Source organism: Falco cherrug, unplaced genomic scaffold, assembly GCF_023634085.1.
Source record: "Falco cherrug isolate bFalChe1 unplaced genomic scaffold, bFalChe1.pri scaffold_35, whole genome shotgun sequence".
In the NCBI taxonomy this organism is placed as follows: Eukaryota; Metazoa; Chordata; class Aves; order Falconiformes; family Falconidae; genus Falco; species Falco cherrug.
Genome location: NW_026599480.1, coordinates 1,231,971 through 1,257,754, shown reverse-complemented (window position 1 = coordinate 1,257,754; position 25,784 = coordinate 1,231,971). Strand labels below are relative to the sequence as shown.

Below are 25,784 nucleotides of genomic sequence, written 5' to 3'. Positions count from 1 at the left end.
TGCTCCCGCTGCTGCTCCCTCCTGCTGCAAAGGAAAACAGAGTAAGACACCACCAATGGAGACCCCAGGCCAGCGGTCCCAGCGCCTGCCCTGCCCTGCGCTGCCCATCCTGCAGCACGGTGCTGTGTGGTGCGGCAGGATGGGCAGGGAGGCAGCAGCTGGAACCGCGGCTGTGGCTCGGAGGTGTTGACTTAGAGGCTCTGGAGAGCCATCGTGCCACGGGGTCAGCCTGTGCCAGCCTTCGCCCTGCCCTCCTGCAAGCTGCGGGCTGCAGCAGAGTCTCCGTGTCCCCGCAGAAGCACGTCCAGCAGCCGCGGCCCAGCAGTTGTCCTTGTCCGTCCAGGTGACATCCTTCTGTGGGCTGCCCAACCTGCATGGCGACACTCGGGACAAGTGAGCACAGCATTGCAGGAGGTTGCCTTGCTTTCCCAAACTCACCTGGTGTGGGGCAAAGTCCCCCTGCGTTTGCAGATGGGGCCGTCGCAGGCCCTTGCTTGGGATGAGCCTGCAAGAGCCAAGAATCAGGCTGTGCTTGCAGAGCAGCCCCGCAGCAGAAAGGGCCACCAGCAGCCTGAGCGCGGCAGAGCTGGGACCCTCTGCCCTCCCGGGCTCTCTTCCCCATGTGGCAGGATTCCTCCCAGTGTCACCAGTCAGAACGTGCTGGCGTGCTGCTGGCTTCCCAAAACTCTCTGCTCCCTGAGTGGCACCATCAGACCCTCTGTCCCTCCCGCACAAGGTCACCCCAGTCCCTGCGCATCCCGGCGCAGCCAGAGGCAGGTGCAAGGCAGCCATTCTCACCTCTGCCTGTGCCTCCATCAGCCTCTCCAGGCTCCTGGTGCGCACTGTCCTCCACTGGGTGGGAGAGAAGGAGGGGAAGAAGGTGAGCAGCCATGGCTCTGCTGCTCGGCTGCAGGAGCAGTGCTTGGGGACAGGGCCCAGAGCAGAGAGACACTCACGGCGTGGCGGCGGCTCAGCTCCTTCTCCAGGAGCTTGATGGATGTCAGATGGGTGACGCGGGCTCCCGTGCGTCCTTCTGGTGTCCTGTGCACCGGGAAGGGAGAGGGAGGGAGCTGGGTGAGCCCCAAGCCGTCTCTTGTCTCTTGTCAGGCAGCTGTGCCCGAGAGCTGCCTGCAGCCACGGGGGCACCTTCCCCAGCTGGGGGCTGTGTTCCCCCATCCGTCCATCCAGCTTCTCCTGGAGCATCCCCCCGGCTTACCCCAGCAGCGTGGCCACCCACAGCTCCTTCAGTGCCTGGGAGCTGCAGAAAGAGAGGAGAGAGAGCGTCAGGCCCTGCTGCCCCCAGCCCTGGGCAAAGGTGGGGGCCTGCGCAGCCCTGCCCCGTGGGGCAGGACAGAGGCGCTGTCCAAGCCCTGGGTCGCTCGGTCCTGCCTGAGTGGCTGCATTTGCCCTTCCCTTCTGGGGACCAAAAGGTGACCAGGGGATGCAGGATGGGGAAACAACCCCCGTCCCTCCCTCCCTGCCACCGAGCTGCCTGCTCCCTGCCCAGCTCTGCACGCAAGGCAGAGGCCTGTGTTCATGGGATGGCGTGGGCACGGCTGGGAAGCTCTGCTGCCCGACCACGACTCACCCAAAAGTGGCGATGCAGGAGCCGGTGGGCCAGGCGAGGATGACAGAGGTGCTGTCCTCATCGGTGCCTTCCTCCTCCTCCTGTCCCTCCTGCCCCGCAGCCTCCTTCCCGCTGCTGAGCACCCACAGCTGGTCCAGCGCCAGGCGGAGCTGTGGGCGCAGGCGGGTGCCATGTCTGCAGAGAGCAGAGGCGGGCACTGAGCTGGAGGGGGGCTCCTTGGGCTGGGTCCCCACGCGCAGAGCCCTGTCCCCCACCTGCCCTTGGGACGGACGTTGGTGCCTCCAGCACCGAGGGGCCGGGACCTGGGGCTGGTGCCAGGGTGTCCCTGGGCCGGGGCTGGGGGCAAGGATCTGGGCTCTGAGGGTCTTACCGCAACTTGGCGACCACCAGTTCCTCGTGGAGGAGCAGAAGGCGCCTCTCGCTCCTCTTGCGGCCCTGGGTCAGCCGCACGTCCGCGCTCAGCACCGGCTCGGCGTCGCTGAGAGCCTCCCTGCAGAGCAGAGAGCGGCGGGCGTGAGCAACGCCAGTGCTGCGTGGCCCAGCTGTGCCCGCGTGTCCCCGAGCCCGGGGGGAGCCCACCTGGAGCCGCAGCAGCAGCTGGCCTGGCCCATCCTGCCCGGGAGAGGAGGGCCCTGGCCGTGCAGCGAGGAGGGGGCCCAGCCGGCGACGGCGAGGCTGGGAAGCGGGGTGCTGGTGCTGTGGCAGCGCTGCTGGGCCAGAGGCTGCCTCCTGCCAGCGCCGCTGCGTGCCAGCACGGCTCTGCCCTGCTGCCTGTGGTGGCCGTGGGCTCCCCGTGACCAACGGTCTGAGCCCAACGGAAAGTGGGCGGGGCCTGCGGGGCGGGGCTGGGGCCCTCTCCAGTATGGCCGGGCCTGCCTCGCCCCGGGGAGCCCCGCGCAGGACAGGGCAGGGGGCAAGGGCCACCTCCCTGCGCCTGCGGCCAGCGCTTTGCCCTGGGGTTTGGACAGGGTCCTGCTCGATAAAAGAAGCCGTTTTTCCTAGAGGTGACCGTTGTGGCCTGAGGCAGACTCCTCTTGGTGGAGGCCGGCCTAGCGGTTGGAAGGCCTCTGGCACACAGGCCGTGCCAGGCCTCAGGCCCCAAGGCGCTGGAACTGGAGCAGGCCCACCGGGAGGAAAAACTTCCATTTTTACCAAAAGACGGGGGGACTAGCAGCAGTCAAGAGCCGCTCGTGTCCTGCCAGGCGCCACAGGGAAATGAAATGTGTGGTGAGCTCCGGCAGGAATTGTGGTGCCCCTGGAGCACCGCCCTTGCTTGGGAAGGCTTTGTTCCACCTGGGTGCTAAGGCTTCACCCTTGGCGATCAGGGCTGGATGAGCGCCACACAGGAGCCCCTGCCCTGTTAGCCATGACCTTCACCCAGCCGGTGGCCGACACGGCCAGGGGCGAGTCTGTGGGGTAGGCCATGACCATGGCAAAGAAGGGGAAGAGCTTTTGATGGCCCGTGGCTCGTTTCACTGTTGACCCTAAGCAATTCCTTGCTTCAAATAGAAGCGATTCAGAGAGTTACACACCCGCCCTTTTCAGGAAAAATGCAGGAAATCAGAGACATGTAGCAAGTTCTCTGTTGGCTGTTGTACACTGCAGCAAGAAGCAGCGTGGGTCCAGTGGCTAATGCTGGAAGGGGAATTCAGCGCTTCTGGGAAAGGGATATAAAGGCACTCTTGTGGGCCAGGCTGGGATTGGAGAGCCTGGGTGGGTGTCTGGGGTCCCAGCTTTCCCACAGTGCTGACTGTGGTGCCTGCTGCTTGTTCTTCCCTGCAACGCCAGTTGCATCCACCTGCTGGGGCTGTGCTTGGGAAGGGCACCGGGGGTGGGCAAGCCCATGGGAGAGGCCTGGGGAGAAGCTCTTCTCCAGAGATCTACCAGAAACTGTGCAGAGTGTCCGAGAGGATGCTCTGTGTGACCAGGGAAGGTGCCCGTTGGTCCAATGTATGGAGCCTGCAGGGCTCCCATCAGGGTCCTTTGACCTACCCATCCTCCAGCCAGCAATCCAGGTGCCGGGGGGTCCCATGTAGGTCTCCTGAGGTACCCTTTAGCCCCGGGCAAGGTGTCGTGCCTCAGTGTGTGCTTGCAGGGCATGTTTCCTTCCTGCTGACAAGGGCGGAATTGCAGTTAAATGCCCCTGGGCGATCCCGAGCCAAAAGCAGGTTTTTTTCTATGGGCCACACTGCTTTGCAGTCCATGTGTGTGGTTCAGCTCCTGCATGGGAGCTGAGGACACGAGGTGACCTAGCTCTGAAGCTGGCCACTCGTGCTCCAGGCAACTCCAGTTGCTTGCGTTTTCCTTCAGCTTCCCCAGCCTGATCATCTCCACTGTCACCTCCTCCCTGTCCTACAAGAAGTATCCCTATCCCAGCCATTAGGACAGTGGCACAGCACTCAGGATCCAGATCACTGGTAGAGAAGAAGGACAGAGGAAAAGAGAAGTTCTCCTTTGAAAGAAATCCTTGTTTGTCCTCCTTTAGCTACCAGTGGATGAAAAATAGGGGGACAGAATTTCAGGCCAGCCACAGCACTTGGTTTCAAGCCTGAGCTTGTCATGTCATGGCTGTTCTGGAATGGGGTACAGTGAAAGGAGAGATAGAAATGGCAAATCTTCCCCCTCGGGGTGGTCAAAGGCTGGCAGAGGTTGTCCAAGGAGGTTGTGGAGTCTCTGTCCTTGCAGATCTTCGAAGACCAAGGGCACACAGTTCTCTGTGACCTGCTCTAGGTGAGCGTGCTGGAGCAGAGGGCTTGGCCCAGAGGACCTCCACGGGTCCCTTCCAACCCCACCCTCCTGTGTGGCTCTGTGCTTTGCTTTCGCCCTGGCGGAGATCTTCAGGGACTTTGCGTTCCATTTTGTGTTGCCTTAGGGCTACAGTGTGCTGTGGTTTGGGGGCAACAAGGTTATGGTATGCCAGAGGTCAGGCGAGTTAGTGTCAATGTGTGTTATTGTTACGGACAGAATCTGTGTTTGTTGGCCCTGCGTTCCTAGGGTTAGGGCATTTTTAACATGTGTTCCGTGCGGTGGTTTTTTTTGTGGAGAGTGCCCTTTTTCAGCTATTTTGCCTTTGTAGGGTTTGCATGGGGGCCTTTGGTTAGTGTACGTAGTTTCTTCTGGTTGTATTTCTGCTGTGCTGGTGGATGGTGGTGTTTTTTCTGTCTTGAAACCATCGTTACAGGCCTAATATATCTCCTGCAGGTCAGGCAGTGTCACTTCTGGTGTGGTCTGACTCATTTCTGGTGAGCTGGTGGGTAGGTATGGAGGACTTGTGGTCCCTCCATGGAGGATGACTGCTAGAGGACTAAGAGGCAGATCTGTGGAGGGGTGAGAGGACCGCTGGCCCATAAGTAGTGACTGTCAGAGGACTAAGTGTACTTGAATTTACGTGGGCTTCCAAATCCATGGTTATTTCTCCTGTCTTGCAGAAAAGCCATGGGAAGTCACCAGCCACATGGAAGGACAAGGGGGCTCCTAATGCTACGTGGCTTTTTGGGTTTTGCTTTTGAGTAAGAAAGTCTTATCTCTACATGAGTGCAACTGTGGACAGTCAATTTTGCTGACTTTAGAAAGCAGGGAGCAGCACTTTTCTGCTGTGCCTCACATGGCTGCCAGGGCATGGTGAGAAACAGCAACAGAATTCCTTCCTGGCACCTTCTCCAGGGGAGCCGTGCTGCACTTTCACAAGGTGAGCTCTGGTTCTGCATGAGTGCAGAAGGTTTTGGTCAATGTTCTCACCACAGGAAGCAGGGAGCAGCACTTTTGTGCTGTGCCTGGCATGGCTGCCGGGGCAGGGTGAGAAGCAGCAAGAGAATTCCTGCCTGGAACTCTCTCCAGGGGAGCAGCGCTGCACTTTCCCAAGCCATGTTTTTTGCTTCTGTATGAGTTCAAGAGTGCTGTGTCAATATTCTCACCACAGAAGGCAGGGAGCAGAACTCTTGTGCTGTGCTTCACATGGCTGCCATGCACGGTGGGAAGCAGCAAGAGAATTCCTTCCTGGTACCTTCTCCAGGGGAATTTCCCAGTTCCCGAGAGACTCCTGGCACCGGCTGCAAGGGGGCTCCCAGCCGAAGGGTGGGCCTGGGTGTTGTTGGGGTGGGAATCAGTGATGCCTCCATTCCTTAGTCACGTTAACACTTTGGGATAACAAATGGATGCTTCGCTCCTATTGCTCTTTTATCATATCGCTCACAGTAACTGCTACTGGTTCCTTTTATTATATTGCATGCTATTTTCTTTTATTGTAATATAAGAAACTGCATTTGATGTATTCCATTATTTGATATACTTGATAGACTTGATTATATTTGATGTGGAGTTCAGCTTTGCTGTGTATCCAGTCAGTCAGCAAAACATAATTTGGCATAGTTGGCAATGTACGAAGTAAAACTCTCTCTATTTAGGGAAAAAAAAATGTTCCTCGACTTGCTATTGTCAGGTGGGAACCATTGCCTTACGGTGTTTGGGCCAGAGTGGTCTGGTGGTGCTGGGCAGCTGGGCCATGCCAGGGAGAGAGGGACGGGGGCAGGGGAGGGGGCGGGGGGAAGGGGTTTAGGGACGGATGGGTGGGAATGGGTGAAGGTGTTTAGGGATGGAGCGGGGTGTGCGGGGGTGGGGGGTGGGGCAAGGATGTGTGTTTGTGGGAGTGGGTGTATGGGGGGTGGGGGAGGTTTGAGGAGGCGGGTGTGTGTGTATTGATAAACCGGGTGGGGGGTGGGGGTGGGGGTGGGGGGTGGAGGGTGTGTGTGTTATTTAGAGAACAGATTCGGGAGTCTGGGGGAAGGGTTTTAGGGACGGACAGGGGTTTGATGAAGGCCTTTAGGGAAGGACGGGGGGGTTGGGGGAAGGACTTTAGGGCTAGACCGAGGGTCTGGGGGAGGGACTTTAGGGCTACACCAGGGTCCAGGGGAAATGTTTTAGGGCCAGGGCGGGGAGGTGGAGGTGGGGGATGATTTCAGGAACAGCCAGGGTGGAGGAGGGGGTCAAGGGAAGTCTTTCAGGGTTGTTTGGGGGGAAGGATTTTAGGGACGGATGTGGTGTCTGGGGAGACCTTTGATGCCACTGTATAGATTCCACTGTATATACGTTTGTGTCCAGGGATTCTGTTAAGGGAAGGCTGCTGGCTCGGCAAAGGGACAAGATGTCTGAGCTCCCCAGTTACCACACTGATTTGGTGTGTTTAGCTCTACGTTAAACACACCTGCGCACAAAGGTTAGGCCAAGCTGACTCTCTAAAGCTGTTAGAAGTGACGAATTAAGGGACCTCTCATCCAGGGAGTCAGCCTTGGGAAGGATGGGGATCAAGGAATGGATGGGGAAAAGATCTCCGTTCTCTTCAGTGATGCAGAAAGCGCCTCTGGGTGAGGACGTTGTGGCCGCAGGAGGAGACAAGCCGATAGAGTGCTGCGATCCGCAGAACGCTGGTTGGAATTCGGACAAAGGTAATTGTTGTGGGGGGAGATCATGACCTCTGACTCAGATAGCCCCCCGAGAGAGGGCAAGGCCCCGCTTGGGGAGCACGGGGAGCTAGTAAAAAACCTCAGCAGTGCTGTCTGAGGGTGTGTGCTCGTTTGCATTAAAGCAAGCAACTTGTAACCCATCCCGTGCCTGACTGAAAATGCATGTGTAATGCGCTATGAGTGTGCAAGTGCTCTGCTGTCCATAGTGCGTGCCCTCGAGGAACTGGGTGAGCACGCTCAGAGGAAACATTCCCCCGTGCTCCCAGCACTGCCATAAAGAATGCCGGCCTTCTGAAACTTGCAAGCAAGTCTTAGAGGGTTTTTCTCCCTGACAGACTTTATGGTATCATTCCCACCACAGTGGAGAAAGCAAATCTTTTTCTGTTTGGTGGTGAAAGCAGCTTGGGGAGCGTCACTGAAGTGCAGCACTTTTTTAACCTCAGGTCTAATGTGCCACTGGTCCTACCGTGGAATACATCCTTCCTCAGGCTTTCAGCAAACGGAAAGGATGCAACAAACCCACCCCACTAAGACGTCCTGCGCTTTTTTTATCTTCCCTGGAATGTGGGGACATGACCCTGCTGGGCCATCTGTGCCACCTGCCTGGGAGCCAAGATGGTGCCTTTGCATTCCAGGCTAAGAACTTACCTTCTTTTTTTTCCTTTTCAGCGACTTTAGAGCCATCCTTAGGGAGGCGACTGATAGTTATAACTGGGCAGCAGTTGAGAAGGAACGGGTGTCTCTTTGCCAGAGCTTCTCTGCAGTGACATCCTTCGCCTCCTGACAGCCCTGAGGAGGCTAGAAACTGGACAGGTGTGGATTCCTGCGCCTCCGTGCTCTGACTGTAACTGTTACCTCAAAGCACTTTGGAGGAGATCCGTGAGAGGAATTGCCTTTGTTGCCTCTGTCATCTAATCTCACACAGACGGATTGCAACCTGGACTGCAAACTGGTGCCTTTGGCTCAGATTCTGCTGACATCCTTAAATTTTTCTTACAAATTAAAAGATCAGACTTGCGTAAGGAAATCTTAAGTTGGAGGAGGAATGAACATACGTGGAATAACTTGTGAAGAAAAATCTAAAGATAGCTGCTGTCTTCTGTCCTTAAAAAGCCCTTGGGCAGGAATCTGAAGAGCTCTCTGTAGTAATGCTGTCAGTATCTTTCCCAGAGTAGTGGCATTCCGTCAGCTTACTAGAGACTGAGTTTAGAAGCTTTTAGCTAGGATTTTTCTTGAAATGCAGTCACTGGCCTTGGTTGGAGCTAGAGGTATGTGCAGAATTTGGCTACCACTGGCTAGAAGTGGGGCATTTTGCATCCTGTACAAATTGCCAAATACGTAGTGAAGTTAAATAGACTAAGCTGGCATTTTCAAATGGAGCTTTACTGCCTCCAGGCTAAACCCTGCTTTCCTGACAGTTGATACTGCGCTGTAGCCATTGAGACTCACTTGTTTTGCATCTTACGGCAACAAGAGTGATTTGCGCTGCAGGTGGATGCTGGGTAGTGAGACATCTGCATGTCCATGTACCAGCAGAGACCAGTAGACACCCCTGGAATCCATCCATAGCTAGGGCAGTCCATGCGATAGAAGTGAGTGGGAACAGACTTACCCTTCCTGCATGTTTTTACACTACCACAGCAGCAGCCGTTCTGGCTCGTAAGCAGAAACCTTTACATGCCGCCGTGCTCTTTGGTTTGCAGCGCAGTATATCAGCAGCTGAAAGAAGCTTTGACATAAGCGTATGGAGAGGAAAAAAACCCAAACCCAAAAAAATCTGGGAAAAAAAAAAATGGTGTGAGTGACTGTTTTGAATTAACTTCATTCATTTCCTTTGTGTTGCGTTCTGTTTTTTAAGGTCCAGGTCTCCCTATGCCACTTCCTCTCGCTCTAGAAGTTCGCATACCTACTGCAAGTCAAGATCAGGCCCTTCCCACCCTCGCTGCTGCTCTCAATCATCTAGTCGTGCCCCCTCTCATTCCTACCCACGATCACCACCATATCCAAGAAGAGGCAGAGAGAAGAGTCGGGGCTGTCATTCTAGCTCAAGGTCACGTGGTTATCCCCGCTCAAGGTCAAGGTCACCTGGCTCTCCCCGCTCGTGCTAGTGGACTCACCCTTTCTCTCATCTTCCCTTAACTGAACATTTTTGGAAAAAAAACTGCGGATACAGAATTTAAATAAAAGCTATTTTATGAAGCATTACAAAAGATGACAGTGTGCACCTTGCCCGTTACGACTGGACTGCGCCCTTTTTTCCTCTTGGCACTGGTTCTACCAGAGGAAGCCCCGTCAGACGGAGTGAATAAAAGCCAGTTACAAAAGGAACCATCATTAATACCATGGAGGAGTACAACAAGGACAACACTGCGACACCCCGAGATGTCCCCTCCCTGCGCTGTCCCTGCGGTGCAGGCAGCCAAGTGCCACTTGGCAGAGCCCCAGCATCTCCCCCAGGCTGCCTTGGGACAGGAGGGGACAGCAGGTGGGGACAGCCCGGGGGTGACAAGAGGGGACAGCTGGTAGTAACAGGCCTGGGGGGTGACAGGAGAGACAGCTGATGGGGACAGCCTGGTGGGTGACAGGAGGGGACAACTGTTGGGGAAAGCCTGGGGGTGACGGGAAGGGTCAGCGGCTGGGGAAAGCCTGGGGGTGACAGGAGGGGACAGCAGGCCGTGACAGCCTGGGGGTGACAGGAGGGGACAGCAGGCCGTGACAGCCTGGGGGGTGACAGGAGGGGACAGCAGGTAATGACAGCCTGGAAGGTGACAGGAGGGGACAGCAGGCCGTGACAGCCAGGGGGTGACAGGAGGGGACAGCAGGCCGTGACAGGCTGGGGGGTGACAGGAGGGGACAGCAGGCAGTGACAGCCTGGAAGGTGACAGGAGGGGACAGCAGGCCGTGACAGCCTGGGGGTGACAGGAGGGGACAGCAGGCCATGACAGCCTGGGGGGTGACAGGAGGGGACAGCAGGTAGTGACAGCCTGGAAGGTGACAGGAGGGGACAGCAGGCCGTGACAGCCTGGGGGTGACAGGAGGGGACAGCAGGCCATGACAGCCTGGGGGGTGACAGGAGGGGACAGCAGGTAGTGACAGCCTGGAAGGTGACAGGAGGGGACAGCAGGCCGTGACAGCCTGGGGGTGACAGGAGGGGACAGCAGGCTGTGACAGGCTGGGGGGTGACAGGAGGGGAGAGCAGGCTGTGACAGCCTGGGGGGTGACAGGAGGGGACAGCAGGCCGTGACAGCCTGGGGGGTGACAGGAGGGGACAGCAGGCTGTGACAGGCTGGGGGGTGACAGGAGGGGACAGCAGGCAGTGACAGCCTGGAAGGTGACAGGAGGGGACAGCAGGCCGTGACAGCCTGGGGGTGACAGGAGGGGACAGCAGGCTGTGACAGGCTGGGGGGTGACAGGAGGGGACAGCAGGCCGTGACAGCCTGGGGGGTGACAGGGCACGGGGCGGTGATGTGCCCAGGGCTGTTGGGAGAGCCACCACAGGCGCAGGGGCTGACAGGTGACACTGGGTGGTGAAGGCCCCAGGGGGTGACAGGAGGGACACCGCAGCCCTGGGGGGTGACAGGGCACGGGGCGGTGACAGGCTGGGGGACAGCAGGGACACCGGCGGCCCAGGCGGGGCTGATGAAGGCCCCTCCCCCAGGGGCGCTGAGTGGCCCCCTGGGCCCCTCTGTCACAATGCGGAGCCGCCTGGGTTGCCATAGCGAGCAGCTTGGCCTGGCAGCGCTGGTGCGAGGAGGGAGCGGAGGCCGAGCCAGGGCCTGTCCCCATCGTCCTCCCACCGGGGCTGCGAGGAGGAGCCGGCGGGCTCAGCCCGCGCTGCTGGCCCCAGCCCCTCGGTGGGCCCTGACCTGCTGTGGGGGCCGCGAGGCCAGCTGCTGCATGAGGTGCCATCGCGGAGCGGGCACCGCCTGGCCCCGGCCATGTCGTGTGTCCACTACAAGTTCTCCTCCAGGCTGAACTCCGATGTGGTCACCTTTCACGGCCCCCACATCTCCCTGCGCCACCTCAGGCGCCAGATCATGGGCCGCGAGAGGCTGAAGGCGACCCACTGCGACCTGCAGGTCACCAACGCCCAGACCATGGAAGGTGCGTGGGGGCGGCGGGCGCGGGGACCGGGGACCGGCCAGCTGGTGGTGGCGCCGGCGGCCAGTGAGGCGGTTGGGCCACGGCCGGCAGCGGTGACTTGTGCTGGGGCCTCAGAGCTGCTCTTGGGTGGTTGTGCGCTGGCAGCTGGCATGAGGGCTGTGTGCGCAGCCAGGCACAGCAGCGTACGGGGTCCGTGTGCGACACCGCGCGTGGAAGAGGTTTGGTTTCTGGGAACCCTTCTAGCTAAAACGATAAGGGAATGTGGGACAATGCCTTGTCATCACAGACCTGCCAGATTTCTTTGAAAGCCGGCAGAGAAGGCTGATCGTGATAGAAAAGGAGTGGGTGGCTAATTTAAAGGGGAAAAAAAAGTGGGTTTGGTGACTGAAATTTGTCTTCAGCTACTTTCACTCCACCGCATTGGAAAAGTGGTGCTTGGCTGCTGCAGAAAGTGCTCAGTAGCAACGTTTTGGATCAAGAGTGTATCTGTGAGTGAGAATCTATGCAGACCCTGGCAAGCCATCTTGTAGACGAGTGTTCTGTCTAAAGTATACTTGGCATTTCTTGCTAATACAGCTTCTTTGCTACACCAAAGACATTTTCATTCAGATGCTATTGAGCATCATTTCTTCATTTCTGTCAAACGGTGTCAGGGCAGTACTGAAGTTTTATGGCAGATTAGTTATGGTGAATATACCTAGAAATGTTCTTAGAGAAACCCTCAGTTCTTTTGAATCTGAGAAATGGTGCTTGATTCTCAGAGACGGTAATGGTTTTGTATTACTGAGTGTGCTGTTTCAGTTTGGTAATCTACCGTCTGGCAAAGCTTGCATGTGATTAAAGACTTTGGGATATGACTTGTCAGAAATACAAAGACTTGGAAACCGTCTCCATTCCTTAAACATTCAAATTTTATCGGTTGGGTTTTTTTTCTTTTTTCCTGTGGTTCTGTGACATTCCCACAACAGTCTTTTCTTGACAATGTGTGCTCACAGGATTTTTTCCTCTTCCTCTTTGATGTATTAAAACGTAAACAGAATAACATGCCTGCTGCGGTAACTGTAACTTTGGCCCCAGCCTTTCAAGTGGTTGGACCTAAACACGCTGTTTACCTACAGATAGGTAAAGCATGTTCAGGAGAGTATCTGTGAGGAGACTTAACAGCACGGTGTTAGGGGTCTTGGGGGTGTTACGGGATCGCGTGTCATATACAGCAGTAGAGACAGACATGCAGGTAGAGGCAGATGTACAGGTTGTGACACAGATGCTTACTGGAACTTTTGTAAGGGTGTTTTCCCTGTGAAAATGCAAAAATCCCCCAGTGGTTGTCAGAGCAAAGCTAAGGAATACAATTCAGTGTCATACACATGTATGCCAGATTTTGGGGTTTTATACATAACCGTGAATTTCCGTTTTTATTGAACAGCATCTACGTGCTTAAAGTCACCTTCAGAAGACGAAGGAAAGAACTAGGCCAGGATGCTCTGCCTAAAGGGGGTTCTTGGAGATCTTCCCTGTGGAGATATGGTAGTGGGTTTTATAACTTTGTGCAGGAGTCCTGACTAAATGTTGGCATGATCTTGGAAAGACCCTTCAGTGAACCCTGAGTGAAGATGGCCAACTTGTTCAGATTTTTCGGGGCCGCGTGATCACGGAAATCTCGTAATAGAAGCAATGCTAATAGAAGCTAAAAGTAAACAGGATTTTACACATCACTGGGGGAAAAAAAAAAAAAGAGATGGTGGAATCTTTTTGAAGATGGTGGGAAGGCAAAATGGATGGTTGGGATGTGTTTGAAAAGGTGGGAGCCGGGGTGGGGGTGTCCTCTTCCGTGCTCGCTATTATAGAGACATGTTCTAGGGTTTTGTAAGCTAACAGGAGCAAAAGCAATGAAAGTTAGATCAGGAAAGAGCCTCATGTTTTAGCAGACTCTGCTTTAGTGACTTTAGAGACCATTTTGCTGTTGGCATTGAAACGATTCAAAACAAATGGAAAAGATTTTGCTGCTTGTGTTTGACTATCAGACCTGCAGATTTCTGGAAAGGTACCGTGAGTGTGTGGAGATGATAAAAGCATGACGCTGTGTGTAAAATGTTGCCTTTCTATCTGTAAAGGGATTCCCTGAAGTGCTGTGTCATGACATATTAATATCACTCTTAGGAGCTGACTGATGCTTTCTCTGTATTGATGTTGTTTCCAGAATACACAGATGATAATGCCCTGATTCCGGGGAACTCATCGGTAACTGTTAGGGGAGTCCCCGTTAGAGGAGTTAAAGCTACCGGCAAGACAGACCTTGGGTAAGTAGCCATAACGCGTTGTGTTCTGTGGGAGGGGTTTCAGTGTGTTCACCTTCTTTGTGGCTGTTGGTTTACGGAGGCATTCCGGTTGTCTCTTTCTTGTTAAAGCTGCTGTTAAATTGTGTTGTGACAGGGCAGATTTGAATGTATCTGTCCCAAAGCAGACTTAGATTTTTCAGCCCGCTGGGACGTGGCATTCAAAGTCCAACAGTGGTAGCTGTTCTGATGTTTGAATTGAGTTTGTTCTTGGGGTTGGTTTTTCTGAGAGTCAAGTTCTCCATCCTGTTTCCTCTAAGCAGAGAGATTCCTTATTTTATGCTTTTGCTTGTAGTGCTTTTAGAGTAAACGGAGAGACACGTTGCAGTGTGAACCGGTGATTTGTTCCCATCTGCCAGCAGTCCGAGTCTCCGTGTTTGACTGCTTCCTTTGTTTGGGGGCGGGGGGGCAGGGTATTCTTACACCCCAAAGGGGTGGGAGTGGCGGGGCTGCATGCTGTCTCCAGAGGAAAGACTGAGAGTGGCCAGCTGGCAAACCGTGCAGACAAGAAGTTTCATTCTTCAGTGGTTCCTATTAGTTTCCTAAAGACAATGCCTGTGTCGGGCAAGAGAAAAAGAGCAACGTCCTAAAGCGCATTGCCTTTTGTGCCAGGACGGTGAAGGAACAGTTGATCTTCTCCAAACCTGAAGCTCAGAAAGCAGTTGAGCACATTCCCAAATGTTAGTAGTTACCTTTCTAAGTTTGATTTCCCCCTAAGCTGCTCTCTGTGCTCCAGGTATTACTGCTGTATTCCTCAGATTTATGGAGGACAGAGATCTGATTACAATTGCAGATACTCAAATGTAAGCCTGACTACAGCATTGTTGCTGTCATCGATGTATTCGTACAGTCCAGTTCTGTATCAGCTGCATCAGCACGGTTTGAATGGTCATGTTTTCCAGCCTTCTTCAAGATAGACCTCTCCTCCACCATTAGTAGATATTACTGACTTGTGGTTTTGCCGTGTCTTTCTAATGTTAGTTCTCAATAAATAAAGTATACCGGCGAGTTTCAGCGTGTCTCAAACAAACAGTACAGCAGCATCCTAGTACCCATGAAGCATCTGCAAGCAAACCCCCCTGAACTTATGTGGCTCTCCTGTAAGCTTTGGGCGTATTAGTGCTTCCAGGCACTACCAAGAGTTTCTGGATGCCACAGCACTGTGCTGCTAAGCATGGCCTTGTTTGGGGGGTTAATTTAGATCGGGATGCTTAGTGCTGTCTTGTCAATAGAGCCTCCATTTGTGGTTGGATGGCACCCTCTCCTGGTGTTGGAATGCTGCCCTAAAACGAGAGGCTAGGTGCCACTAGCATCAAAGATCCAAGAAATACCTGCACGTGGGGATAAGGGATGAATGCCGCTGCTCTGCTAAAGTTGCAAATGGATCGGGCAGGTCAGCTTTCTATTCCTTCAGCTGGAACCATTGTGGAAACAACTGGTAGAGTCGTTAGTGTTTGGGAATGGTGAATGCATGCTGTCATGGTGGATGTTATTCCACCATTCAGAAATGCGTTAGTCACCTTGTAGTATCTTCCTCAAGGCAAGTGGATGAAGAAACCATGGTGTGGTAATCTAAAGCTTTTCCTCGCGCTTCCTCATGTTCGGGAGGTACGTGGCTGTACTTGCGAGCCTGGTGGTGGTGTAGCAGTGGCAGGAAGTATGAGCCTTTCTATTTGTGCAGGGCTTGCACAGCAGCCTTTGGGTTGCCTCTGCTCGTGGGACGCTTTGGATGATGTACGAATTGTTTGTTAACTGATGGACGGTTGCATGTGTGATTCATGAGTAGCATGCAGGTACGGACCAATGAGTATGTGGAATCTCGGCAAGGGCTTGTGTGTCATAAGTGTTTCCTAAAATACTGTAGCATGTTCCAGATGATCTTAAAGCAAGTTCTGGTAATCAAGACTTTTTTTCTTATTTTTTTAACACAGGCCTCCTCGACCACAGAAAATCCTAGGAACTGCTTTCAGGTGATGTTTCTACTGCTATTGGTAGTCACTTTAGGCTAAGTATGGTAGGTACCTGAACACAGTGCTTGGGCTTCCACAAAGAAGCACTTTTCTACAGACAACTGTTCTTGTTTTGTCAGGGGAGTGTAGAAACCAAAGTGCTCTATCGGGTACCTGTTTGTGATAGTGGGGCTATACAGATTGCCTGAAGGTGCCTTCGTATTTGGATGGCTGACTATTTAAGAACAGAAAAATGTAGCACAGTCTTCACAGTTTTGGTACTTAGAGAGCAGAAAGAAAATATCTGAGGACTTCTTCTTGCACTGCTGTATTCTGTATCTTAGAGTCATTGGGGACAAAGAAGGAATGGGATTTGGGGTTTTATTTCAGTTGCACTGAATGTACCGGGAGAGCACATTTATGTATCGAAATAAATTTCCATATTCATAAGACTACCAGTACACAATGTTTTGATTTTCAGGTTTTATAAACTGTTTTCACTGCTTTATGTTGGTTACAAGTGCTTTATTTTAAGTTCTGATCATCTTTCTTTCTTCTTCTAGAAGTCAAACTGAGCCAGCGAGTAGAACATCAAAAGAGGTATGTAAAAACACAAGCTGAAACTTTTTTCTACATGCTGCACCTAAGTCTAAGAAATGTAGCCTTGTACTAATTTTTTAATATATATAAAAATATATAAAATATACATGTTTTATCTATGATATTTATAATATATATATCTCAAACATATTTTCCAGCGAAACATAGTGTATGCTGTAAATCCAATGCATTTGATTCAGCATAGTGAAAACTGAGCAATGCCAACATTTGCGCGGTTCTAATGTGAATAATGGTATTTGTGCCTGGTAACGCATTGCATTTCGTACTGAATAGGCTAGACTATTTCTTGTATGACTGTGTGTTGTACCAATAATGTATGCTCATTTGTAGAGCTTGCAGGTTCAAGGTTTGCACCGCTGAACTTGGTGCCACTCTTCAGTACACCACCACTTTGAATTTACATTTGGAGAAGGGGCAGCATTTTTCTTCCGGTCAGGAAACACTGTTGTTCTGCTGCTAAAACATGAATAAGTAACTCGAGGAGATACTTGACTAGTAATGGCCTAGATCTCCATTTGGCCCTTGGGGGGAATGCTGCGTGCAACGATGCATTTCAAAATAGCCCTCATAGTACAAACATTACTTTGCGGTGGTGTTTGGTTTTCATCTGTAAGTATAACTGCTTGTTCTTCACTAGCATGGAGTGAGGCATTACACGAGCTCTAGGTCACTGGATCTGATCACTTTGTAAGCTCTTAGGATAACTTAATCTAGAAATTCGTGAACTTGGGGTCTAATGAAAGTAAATGAAAGACAGCGCAAAAACTATACTGCGTTCATGAACCATACCTGTGTGCATTTAGTAAATGCTGAGCTATTAACTGATTAATTTATAAACTGCACTGACAATGTTTCCTGTAGTGACACTTCCTTCTGAAATAAACGGAAATAATTTTTTTAGATCCTTTTGAGCTGCAAATGGACAGCTTCCTTAACCCTCCGTCTTTTAAGCAGTTGTGAGCATTTGACAAGGGTCCCCCTCTGAGGTATTCTGAGCAATAGGTTGATCTCAAGAGGGTTGGTTACTTTAGTTTCTTCTCATTAACAACGTAGGCTGTTTAACCTTAACTTAACCTAAACAACTTAAGCTGTTTAAGGTTTGGACTTTGTTTTGAACAAGTATAAATTCCACTGGCTTGGAGGTGGCTCTTCCGGTGACACTCAGAGGATATAGCGCAGGCTTTCATACAGCAGTAGGGGGGAACTATTGCTATGTTTTGGTTGTAGAACTTGAATATGTGTTTAATTTTTCTGAATAGATTGGCGACCCTTCCGCACCTCTTTCTCTGGCCCAGCTTATTAAGGTATGCTTAGATGTACTTTCTTGCGAAATAGTGTTTTTAAACCTTACACTGTGCTCTCTAGCTGGGTATCTGCCGTAATATGAGCAAAACATTAATTGTTAATAATTCAGAGTGTTTCTCCTAACTTTAAAAGGTGCGTATACTTTGATACTATCCTGTAGAGAGTAGTTCCCAGCTTGGGAAGATGGAAGGGGAGCACCTTATTGGCCTCAGCGTAATGCTGCAGTGTTACTCATCTGCAAGACACAAAGAAGCAGCACTTCAGAAGCTGTTTACCATTTTTCATACGTCCCGTTAATTGTTCTTTGGAACCTAACACAATTTTTACAGAAGGATGTAATTTGCTCTAAGTTATGGACATTTCTGTGGCCTTTGCAACAGCCAGAACAGACGTGTTTCTGGAACACGGACAATTGCATGGCTGTTTTTGAATTTCTACTCATTACAGTTACAGATCCATTCTTTGAATGGTGCGGGACTGCTTGAATTGTGGCATACAGACAGAGGACGACGCAACCTAATTTGTTTACGTGCAGACTGTGAAAAGTGTGCAAGTGCACCTAATTGTTGATAGGACTGTGTCAGTGTTTATGCGAGGCACACCAGCAGATGTGACCGCCTGAAAGCATGTTTTGTAATGGAACTGCTTGTATTTTGTGCTCAGCAACGTGTAACACTGTCTGGGGAAACACTAGTGATTGCACTTGGTGAAGAGGCGTAGTGCTAGCCACAGAAGTGATTAAAAACATAGTCTTTAAAGTTACAAAGACTAGAGAAGGCAGGGCCTAACGCAGAGGAGCTAGTTCTTTCCTCTGAAAATGAAGGCCAGAGCTCATTTCCAGGAGCAAGAAATCCTTCCCACTGGGAACATCTTCCCTCGCTCACTGCATTTATTTAATTTATTTTTTAATTAAATTTAATTGTGTTAATTAACATTTTGCGGCAGGGTGGTGGTGGTGGTGGTGGTGTGTGCAGAATTAGTTTGGGAAGCAGCCACCAAAAGACATTGGTCTCCCTCAGGGCTGTCCCTTGGTTCTGTAAAGTCATGTGAAATTTACTCTAAAATGTGGAAAACTGTCCAAGCTTTTGAGAAATTCAAAGATTTCAGAAATACGGAGAGAGGTAACAAAGCAGCTCCGAACTGTTACCCTAACCTCTTTAGTGCAGGCTGGCACAGGAGGCAATGTGTAGTAAGAACTTTTCTGCTTTGTTATGACTATGTATTGAATGCCATATTTGAATGGTGGTCTGTTCCTAGAAATGTGTTGTGGGTTTTGGATGTGTTTTGTAAACCATTTGGGTTCAAACAAATCAGCCAAGTGTCTATAAAAGTTCTCTGCAAATGTTACTGGAAATGATTTCATAGATGGCGATCTGGATTATGTTCCTGCGTCTATGGAACAGCTAGATGGAATAACATGTGGAAACTAGTTGGTTGCTTTTGTGAGTGAATGCATGTAAAAAGAAAAACATGAGCAGCTGGTCTGTAGGATAGGTGCTTGAAGTTCCAAATAATTTACAGTCACCCCCTTCGACCCTGCTTGTATCTGGACTAGTGTGTAATAGAAACATTTGAAGAAGTACTGTGTAAAAAAAACCACATCTGGCTTCCATAGTTCGAAGATCTAGTTCTGCGTAAGGTTTATATTACAATTTGCGTGTTAAAAGGACAGTGCCAACTGGAAAAAAATTGTAGTTCAGTCACTTCCTATGAAGAAGCGAGTGCCGGCGGGGGAGGGGGCGGAACCGTGCGGTTTGGACTGCCTACAGCACATGGTGGTCAGATGTCTGCTGAAAAGAATCTTTTCTCTTGCTGAGGGCTTACAGAAAGCTTGATTCCTTTTAATGCTTCTGGGTCTGAGGCTGAATTTCAGCAAGCAAAACCAACTGCCACGACTCTGAGGTTGTGTGTCCTTTTGATGCTGCAGAATGTAAATAATGCTACTTGCACACATCTTTCTCAGTTAAATGTACTATGGCTAGCTTCTTCAACTAGTCTGGAGCTTAAAGACCAGCTTCAAAATGCTGGCTGGTGGGCTTTTTTCTACACATAGCTTCAGTCCGCTTGGACAAAACTTGGGTTGGCTTCACAAGTCTTTATGTAAGGTACAAAGAGAGCCTATTTGTAGCCTAATGTGTGTGTCAAATAACCATTACCTGTTAAACAGACTGCCAACCTGGCTGAAGCCAATGCTTCCGAAGAGGATAAGATAAAGGCGATGATGATACAGTCCTGCCATGAATACGATCCATCCAAGTAAGTATCAAATGTGATCTTCAAAGGTCATGGAAAAAGTATGGAGATGTTTCTTTTAAGAAGAGAGACACATGCATACCTTTTCCTTTTTTTCCCCAAACCTTCTAGTTACTTGAGGGAACCCTTGGATCTGCCTCCACCGTCATCCAGTTGCTTTTGCTGTGGAAAACCTGGCCACTACGCCAAGAACTGCCCGGTAAATAGGGTAAGATTGGGGCAGGCCTCTGGTGTTACCGAGCTTTTAGGGTTTTTTACCTTGGCATTTATGTGACAAAGACATGAACACTCCCAGTAAGAACCGTTTCTCTCGGGGCGAAATGTTACATGGCAATGTTGCAAAGCCCTTCCAAATTCAAGGGAAACCCGGAATTCTAAATGTGAAACTTTTTTTTCTCTAGGTCACAGACATTAAAGATGTCCATAGATCTTTCTCAGTGAACTTTCATACATATTTGCATCTATTTCAATAGCACTGGAAATTTTCCTGGTTCTAACTCTGTCTAATGACAGTTCAAAGTTGTTGGTATTTCCTCTAAAAACAAGAGGTTTCTGTTGACCCCATCTATTGAGCATCTGTCAGTTTTAACTCCAGAAGCCTCTGGCTGGGTATTCATGCCGTTTAACATCAGCCACTGAATGTATATGCAAGAGGTATGAATTCAGCTTTCATAGATGGATTATTAAAGAATTTCCACAAGCCGAATGGGTTTCTCTAGGTTTGCTTTTAATCACAATACAGAGTTGGGCATCACCTCAGTGAGTGGCAACTTGCAATTTTTCATTTTGCATCTTAGATAGATTTCTTAAAGCAATTACATAATCCCTAAAGTCCAGTCATATGAGTCCACTTAAAGTTTCATCATCTTTCCGATTCTTCTGTTCTTCTTGGTCAGCCGGAAAGTACTTTGAATTCTCACCCGTCAGCTGATCCTCATCATTCAATCCAATTGTTGGCCGTGTAGGTCATGCTGTTCTCTTCTTGACTCAAAATCATAAAAGTCATTTATATCTAATCATAATCATCTGACAGGCTTATTTGATTATTGCTTACTGTTTAACATACACATTTATTTTTAACTACCGATTAACTCAGTTGAAGGCTAAATCAATCATGGAAAGAATTGTACAATGGACGTGGTTATATTGTTATTGCTGCACCTGTGTTTTAACTGCTGCTAACAACTAATCTTACTACTTTAACCTAGACAATACTGCTATTAATCTATGATTAACCTTGAACATAGATGGTGAATATAAGTTTCCCCAGGGACTTGTGGATATTTCTCGAGCTAGCTCGACAGCATCAGTGAGCAAAAAACTGACCTTGGGAGAGAGACACAGTTATGCTTGTTGGGAGGAAGTCATGGGAGCAAGAAGAGAAACTTCAAGATACGGAGTTGTCTGCAGAGCTCGTGGCCTTGTAGGTAAAGGCAGTTGCTAAGTTGCTGTGTCTGCAATAGAAAAAAGAGCTACAGTGGAAAATTACTGAGCACAATCACAGGCTGATACGTCAGCCCACTGTAAAGGCAAAAAGGCTTGCTTGATTTTAGTAAAGTGTCTTTGAGGTGTCTTTGATTGTCTTCGAGTCTTCAATCTGCTCTCAGAGTCCGTGCATCAATAAGCCACAGGGACTGATTCAGAGCCCTGAATGAAGCTCTCACTCTGTAAAGCGTTTTGGAGGGGCAGTGGGTTTGTGTCTCTGCTCCGAACAGATGGTGAGCAAAGGGCTGTTTCACCCTGAAGGGTCCTGAAGTTAAGCCAAAGAATGACTGAGTCCAAAACACTGCTCAAACCTCTGGTACGCCCTGGCTATATTCACTGAAGAAAGTAGATATTTCAGTCGAGCAACCCTTATGCTAGGTAAAAGGGGAGGATTAAAGGCTTTCACTGCTTAAAATAATCACTGTAATGTCATATTAAGGGCCGCAGAGCTGCCTGTCCTGTTGAGAATGTTATGCAGAGGTTTCTGTGATTGTATATTTACAAAAAAACCCCAACCCCAAAAAAAGGAAATAAAAAGCTTTTCTTTTTCTGGCTGTGTCCTTGGGTGTGATTGCAGAGTGGTCTGTGCATCCCTCTGCTCTGGCAGTGGTTAGAGAGGGGCTTTGTGGTGCCTGTTCATTAGTAGGCATTGGGTTGCAATCCAAGCTCCCGGACCCTTCTCCGCCGCCTGAATAACGCTGCAAGAAGCAGCAGGGTCAGGAATGGATTTGCGTGGCAGGGACATACCCTGAAAACTGCAGCTCCTGCCTAATGAAACTTGGCTCAAATGTTCGGAGGGAGCACCTACATCTTGCTGTGGGACCGGGAGACCTGTCACAGGACCCAGTTCTGATGGTGCCGTCCAGCTGACTTGAGAGGACTTGGGGCAGTCCTGAAAGTCAGGACCAGACCTTGCCTAGCTTCAGTGCAGAACAGCACGAGAGTTTGGGTGAGAACTGCGAGCCAACAGACAGAAGAGAAACTGCCCACAGTGGGATTGATCTCGGCAGCTCTTTTTTTCTAGCATGGGAGTCATGATGCAGCCTTTGACCTTTGTGAAATGTGTCCTGGAGTCCCTCACTGGTGGGAGGCAAAGGTCTAGCACTGCCTCTGGCCCACGGCAGAGGTGGGAGAGAGTTGTCTCCATCAATTGTCTCCAAAGGCTTTCTGTGGTGGGTGTGTGGCTCTAGGGAAGGCCTGGGCCATGATATTTCTCACAAACTTTCTGATGCCAACCATCTGGACAACACATCTCTCCGGTGAGAAGGGGCTGAGAGAGATGGGACTCTTCAGCCTGCAGAAGAGAAGGCCCAGGGCACCTTCTCCATATAGGTCACTATCTGAAGGCAGGGCGCGAAGAAGCTGGAGCCTGGCTCTTTCCAGGGGTGCCCAGCATCCATGCGGCTCAGGGTGACCCTCCTTCAACAGGGGCTGGCACCAGGTGGCCCCCGGAGGGCTCTGCCAGCCCAACACACTGCACCAGCGTGTGATGCTGGCACAACTACCAGCAGCAGCAGGGACCGCCTGAAAGGGGCCTGAGCAGACACGGAGGTGTGAAGCAACGCTGCCGGAGGGGCTTTGCATCGCAGGGTCTGTCTCTGAGGCTGGGCGAGTGCCTGGGTGCGCCTGCAGGTGCACCCCTGAGACCACTGTGATGTCACCAGAGGGTCACAGTCACCCCTTGACTTCACTTGGGCTGCGCAGCAACACTGCCAGTGTCGCGTACTGCCAGCGTCGTGGGAGACGTGGAGTCCTGTGGGCAGCACCCAGGCCATCGAGTCCTGCCACAGCACGCCAGACGTTGAGAGCTGCCAGCAGCTGAGGAGCCAGAGAGTCCTGCCCGTGGAACCCGAGCCTTCAAGTCCCACCAGCAGCACCCGAGCCTTCGAGTCCTGCCGGCGGCACCCATCCAGCCCTGCCAGTGGCAGGTGAGATAGTAAGTGCCGCCAGCAGCTGACAGGGCACCAACTTCCAGCACCAGCGATGGAGGCGTCCAGGCATGAGCCAGCAGCACTGGGAGCCACCAGGATCTCCCGGCGGGAGGACACCTGCCCCATCTGCTTGGGTCCCCTTGAGGGCCCCGCTGCTGTGGATCCGTGCTGGCATGCATTCTGCCATGCTTGCATCCAGCACTGGGCTGACACCACCGTCGCTGCCACCTGCCCCATCTGCCGGGGGCGCATTGTGGCCATCCACCGCCTGCAGGGACAGGTGGACCACAGTGGGGCAGCCCGCCATCATCACGGCCGTCTCCATCCTCAGGTAGAGCTGGGGCGGTGGCAGGGGCGGTGGCAGCGGTGGCAGCAGCGGGGCCCCGGAGGTCCCCGGCGCCGGAGGCTCTCTGACAGCTCTGGGGAGCACAGACTCCCCAAGCCCCACCAGCGCATCCGCAGCATGTCCAGCCCGCAGGACAGAGACCGCAGCCCCCTCCGCCGCTTGCCAGACATCAGCGAAGGTCTGCAGTGGCTGCGCAGGTTCTTGGAGGATGAGCCGGGCTCAGGGGACCATGCGCGCCGCCTCCCCTTGCCCTGCTACCGAGTGAGGCGGCCGGGCCCCCCAGGGCCCCTCTGAAATAAAAACACTGGGGATGCTGAGAGGGGCCACACCTGGTTTCTTCTGTGTCTGGTTGCTCATCGCTGCACAAGTCGGGGAGTGAGAGGGGTATGGCCCTGGGAACTGGGGAAGAGGCTGGCATATGGCTCAAGAACCGGGAGGGAGGGAGGAATGTGGGTGTCAGAACTGGGGGAGAGGGGCCACTGCTGGCTTCTTCTCTGCTGCTTTGCTCATCGCTGCGCGGATGGGATGCATCCCCAGAAGGGGAAGGGGGAGTGCCCTGGGACTCTTGCCAGCAGATCCCCGAAGGGGCCAGTGCCTGCTGTCCTGAGGGCCAGGGCGAGGCAAGCAGCTGAGATGGGGGTTTCAGGGAGACCCTCCTCTCCTCTCCTGCCCCCACACCCCTGTGCTGCTGAGGGCTGGGGGAGGCAGCCCTGGCACAGCCGCCTGCCCAAGGGCAGCTGCCTGCGGGAGAAGCAGCCCCAGCTGGGATGTGCCTCACGTTTTGGGGTCACTTCTCCAGGGAAACCCGCAGCCCTTCCCTGCTGCAGGGCAGCCCCACCAGCTGTGCTGCAGGGTACAGCCTGTGGCCCTGCTGGCGGGGGGGCTGTGGTGGTTTTAACCCCCACTCGCAGCCTCTCCCCCCGGCAGGCTTTGGGGGGACACAGGTTCCCTAGGAGAGACCCGCCCGGGCTGCGGCACTGCCAAGAGCCTCGCTTGCTTTTCCGGGCATTCACAGGTGGTTCTGTCTGGGCTTCCTCCCATCCATGGCTGCCTGGCAGGGCTGGCGCTTGCTGTCAGCTCCACTCGTGGCTGACTGCTTCATGGCATTTGACTTTTTTGTGTAGCGGCACTTTGCTGTTGACACAGCTGGATGGGCTACAGCCAGCTGCCATTAAGACGGCACTGCTGGAGCTGGTGCGGCGTGCAGAGGTCACCGCTGGAATGCCAGCTGTCACACACAGATGCAGTCGTCTTGGCTGACCAGCAGCTGAGAAAGACAGCAGTGCTGAACAAGCTCTCACAGGGAGTAGGTACCAGCATGTTCTTGCACCTGTTTGGTATTCTCTGATAACATGTGAACCAAGTGACCGGCTGCAAGGTTTGAAGGGGGACAGGTGAGGTGTGGCTCTCGGGAGAGAAGACGCTACTTGGACTCCCACAAATACAGTGCTGCCTCGTTCTGGACTCCAAGGCTCAATTTTGCAACCTAGTTTCTACACGCCATAAAAGCAACCCATAGATAACGGAGAGCACGAGTTTGTGCACATGCAGCCAGTGCCATAACCCTACTCCCTACACTCACTGACGTGCCAAAAGGTGTATGTGCCTACGCGAACAACACCGAACTCCATAAAGGCAGTCCTAACTGCCCTGCCTTCCCCTGCCTGTTTTAAGCTGTCGGCTTTCTCCTTTCCCAGGACCAGCTGTATCGCCTCCTTTCTGTAGCAAAAGTAATAAACCTTCTCCCAGGGGAGCAATGCTGCACTTGCCCAAGACGTACTTTTTTGGCTCTGCATGAGTGCAGAAGTGTTGGGTCAATTTTCTGACCACAGAAAGCAGGGAGCAGAACTTTTGTGCTGTGCCTCACATGGCTGCCAGGGCAGGGTGAGAAGCAGCAAGAGAATTCCTGCCTGGCACCTTCTCCAGGAGAGCACTGCTGCACTTTGCCAACGTGTTTTGGGGTTCTGCATGAGTGCAAAGGTGAGTGGCCAGTCTTCTCAGTACAGAGAGCTGGTAGCAGAACTTTTGTGGTGTGCCTTTCGATGGCTAGGAGGGCGGGGTAAGAAACAGCAAGAGAATTCTTCTGTGGCACCTTATGTGGCAGAGCTGTGGCTGGATATTTCAGTGGAGCATTTGGGCTCTGTACGAGTGCGAAAATGAGCTCTTGAATTTTTCAACACAGAAAACAGGTAGCCAAACTTTTGTGGTGTCCTGCACATAGGCACCAGGGCAAGGTGAGATCCAGCAAGAGAAAACCTTCTTGACACCTTCTCTGGGGGAGCTGTGGCTGGAGGTTTCCACGGAGCATTTGGGCTCTGTACGAATGCAAAAGGGAGCACTTAAATTTCTCAACACAGAAAGCAGGTAGCAAAACTTTTATCATGTCTTTCACATGGCTACCAGGGCA

The 25,784-nt window shown here is 52.0% G+C and overlaps 1 protein-coding gene across 1 annotated transcript; it reads left to right on the top strand.

Annotated features, from left to right (window-relative positions):
* The first annotated feature begins 10,985 nt into the window (after window positions 1–10,985).
* LOC129735100 (E3 ubiquitin-protein ligase RBBP6-like) lies at window positions 10,986–20,056 on the top strand. Its single transcript, XM_055700481.1, has 5 exons — window positions 10,986–11,151; window positions 13,352–13,451; window positions 16,000–16,036; window positions 19,530–19,618; window positions 20,017–20,056. The coding sequence occupies exons 1-5, from the start codon at window positions 10,986–10,988 to the stop codon at window positions 20,054–20,056; spliced, it is 432 nt and encodes a 143-aa protein (XP_055556456.1).
* The last annotated feature ends 5,728 nt before the right edge of the window (window positions 20,057–25,784 follow it).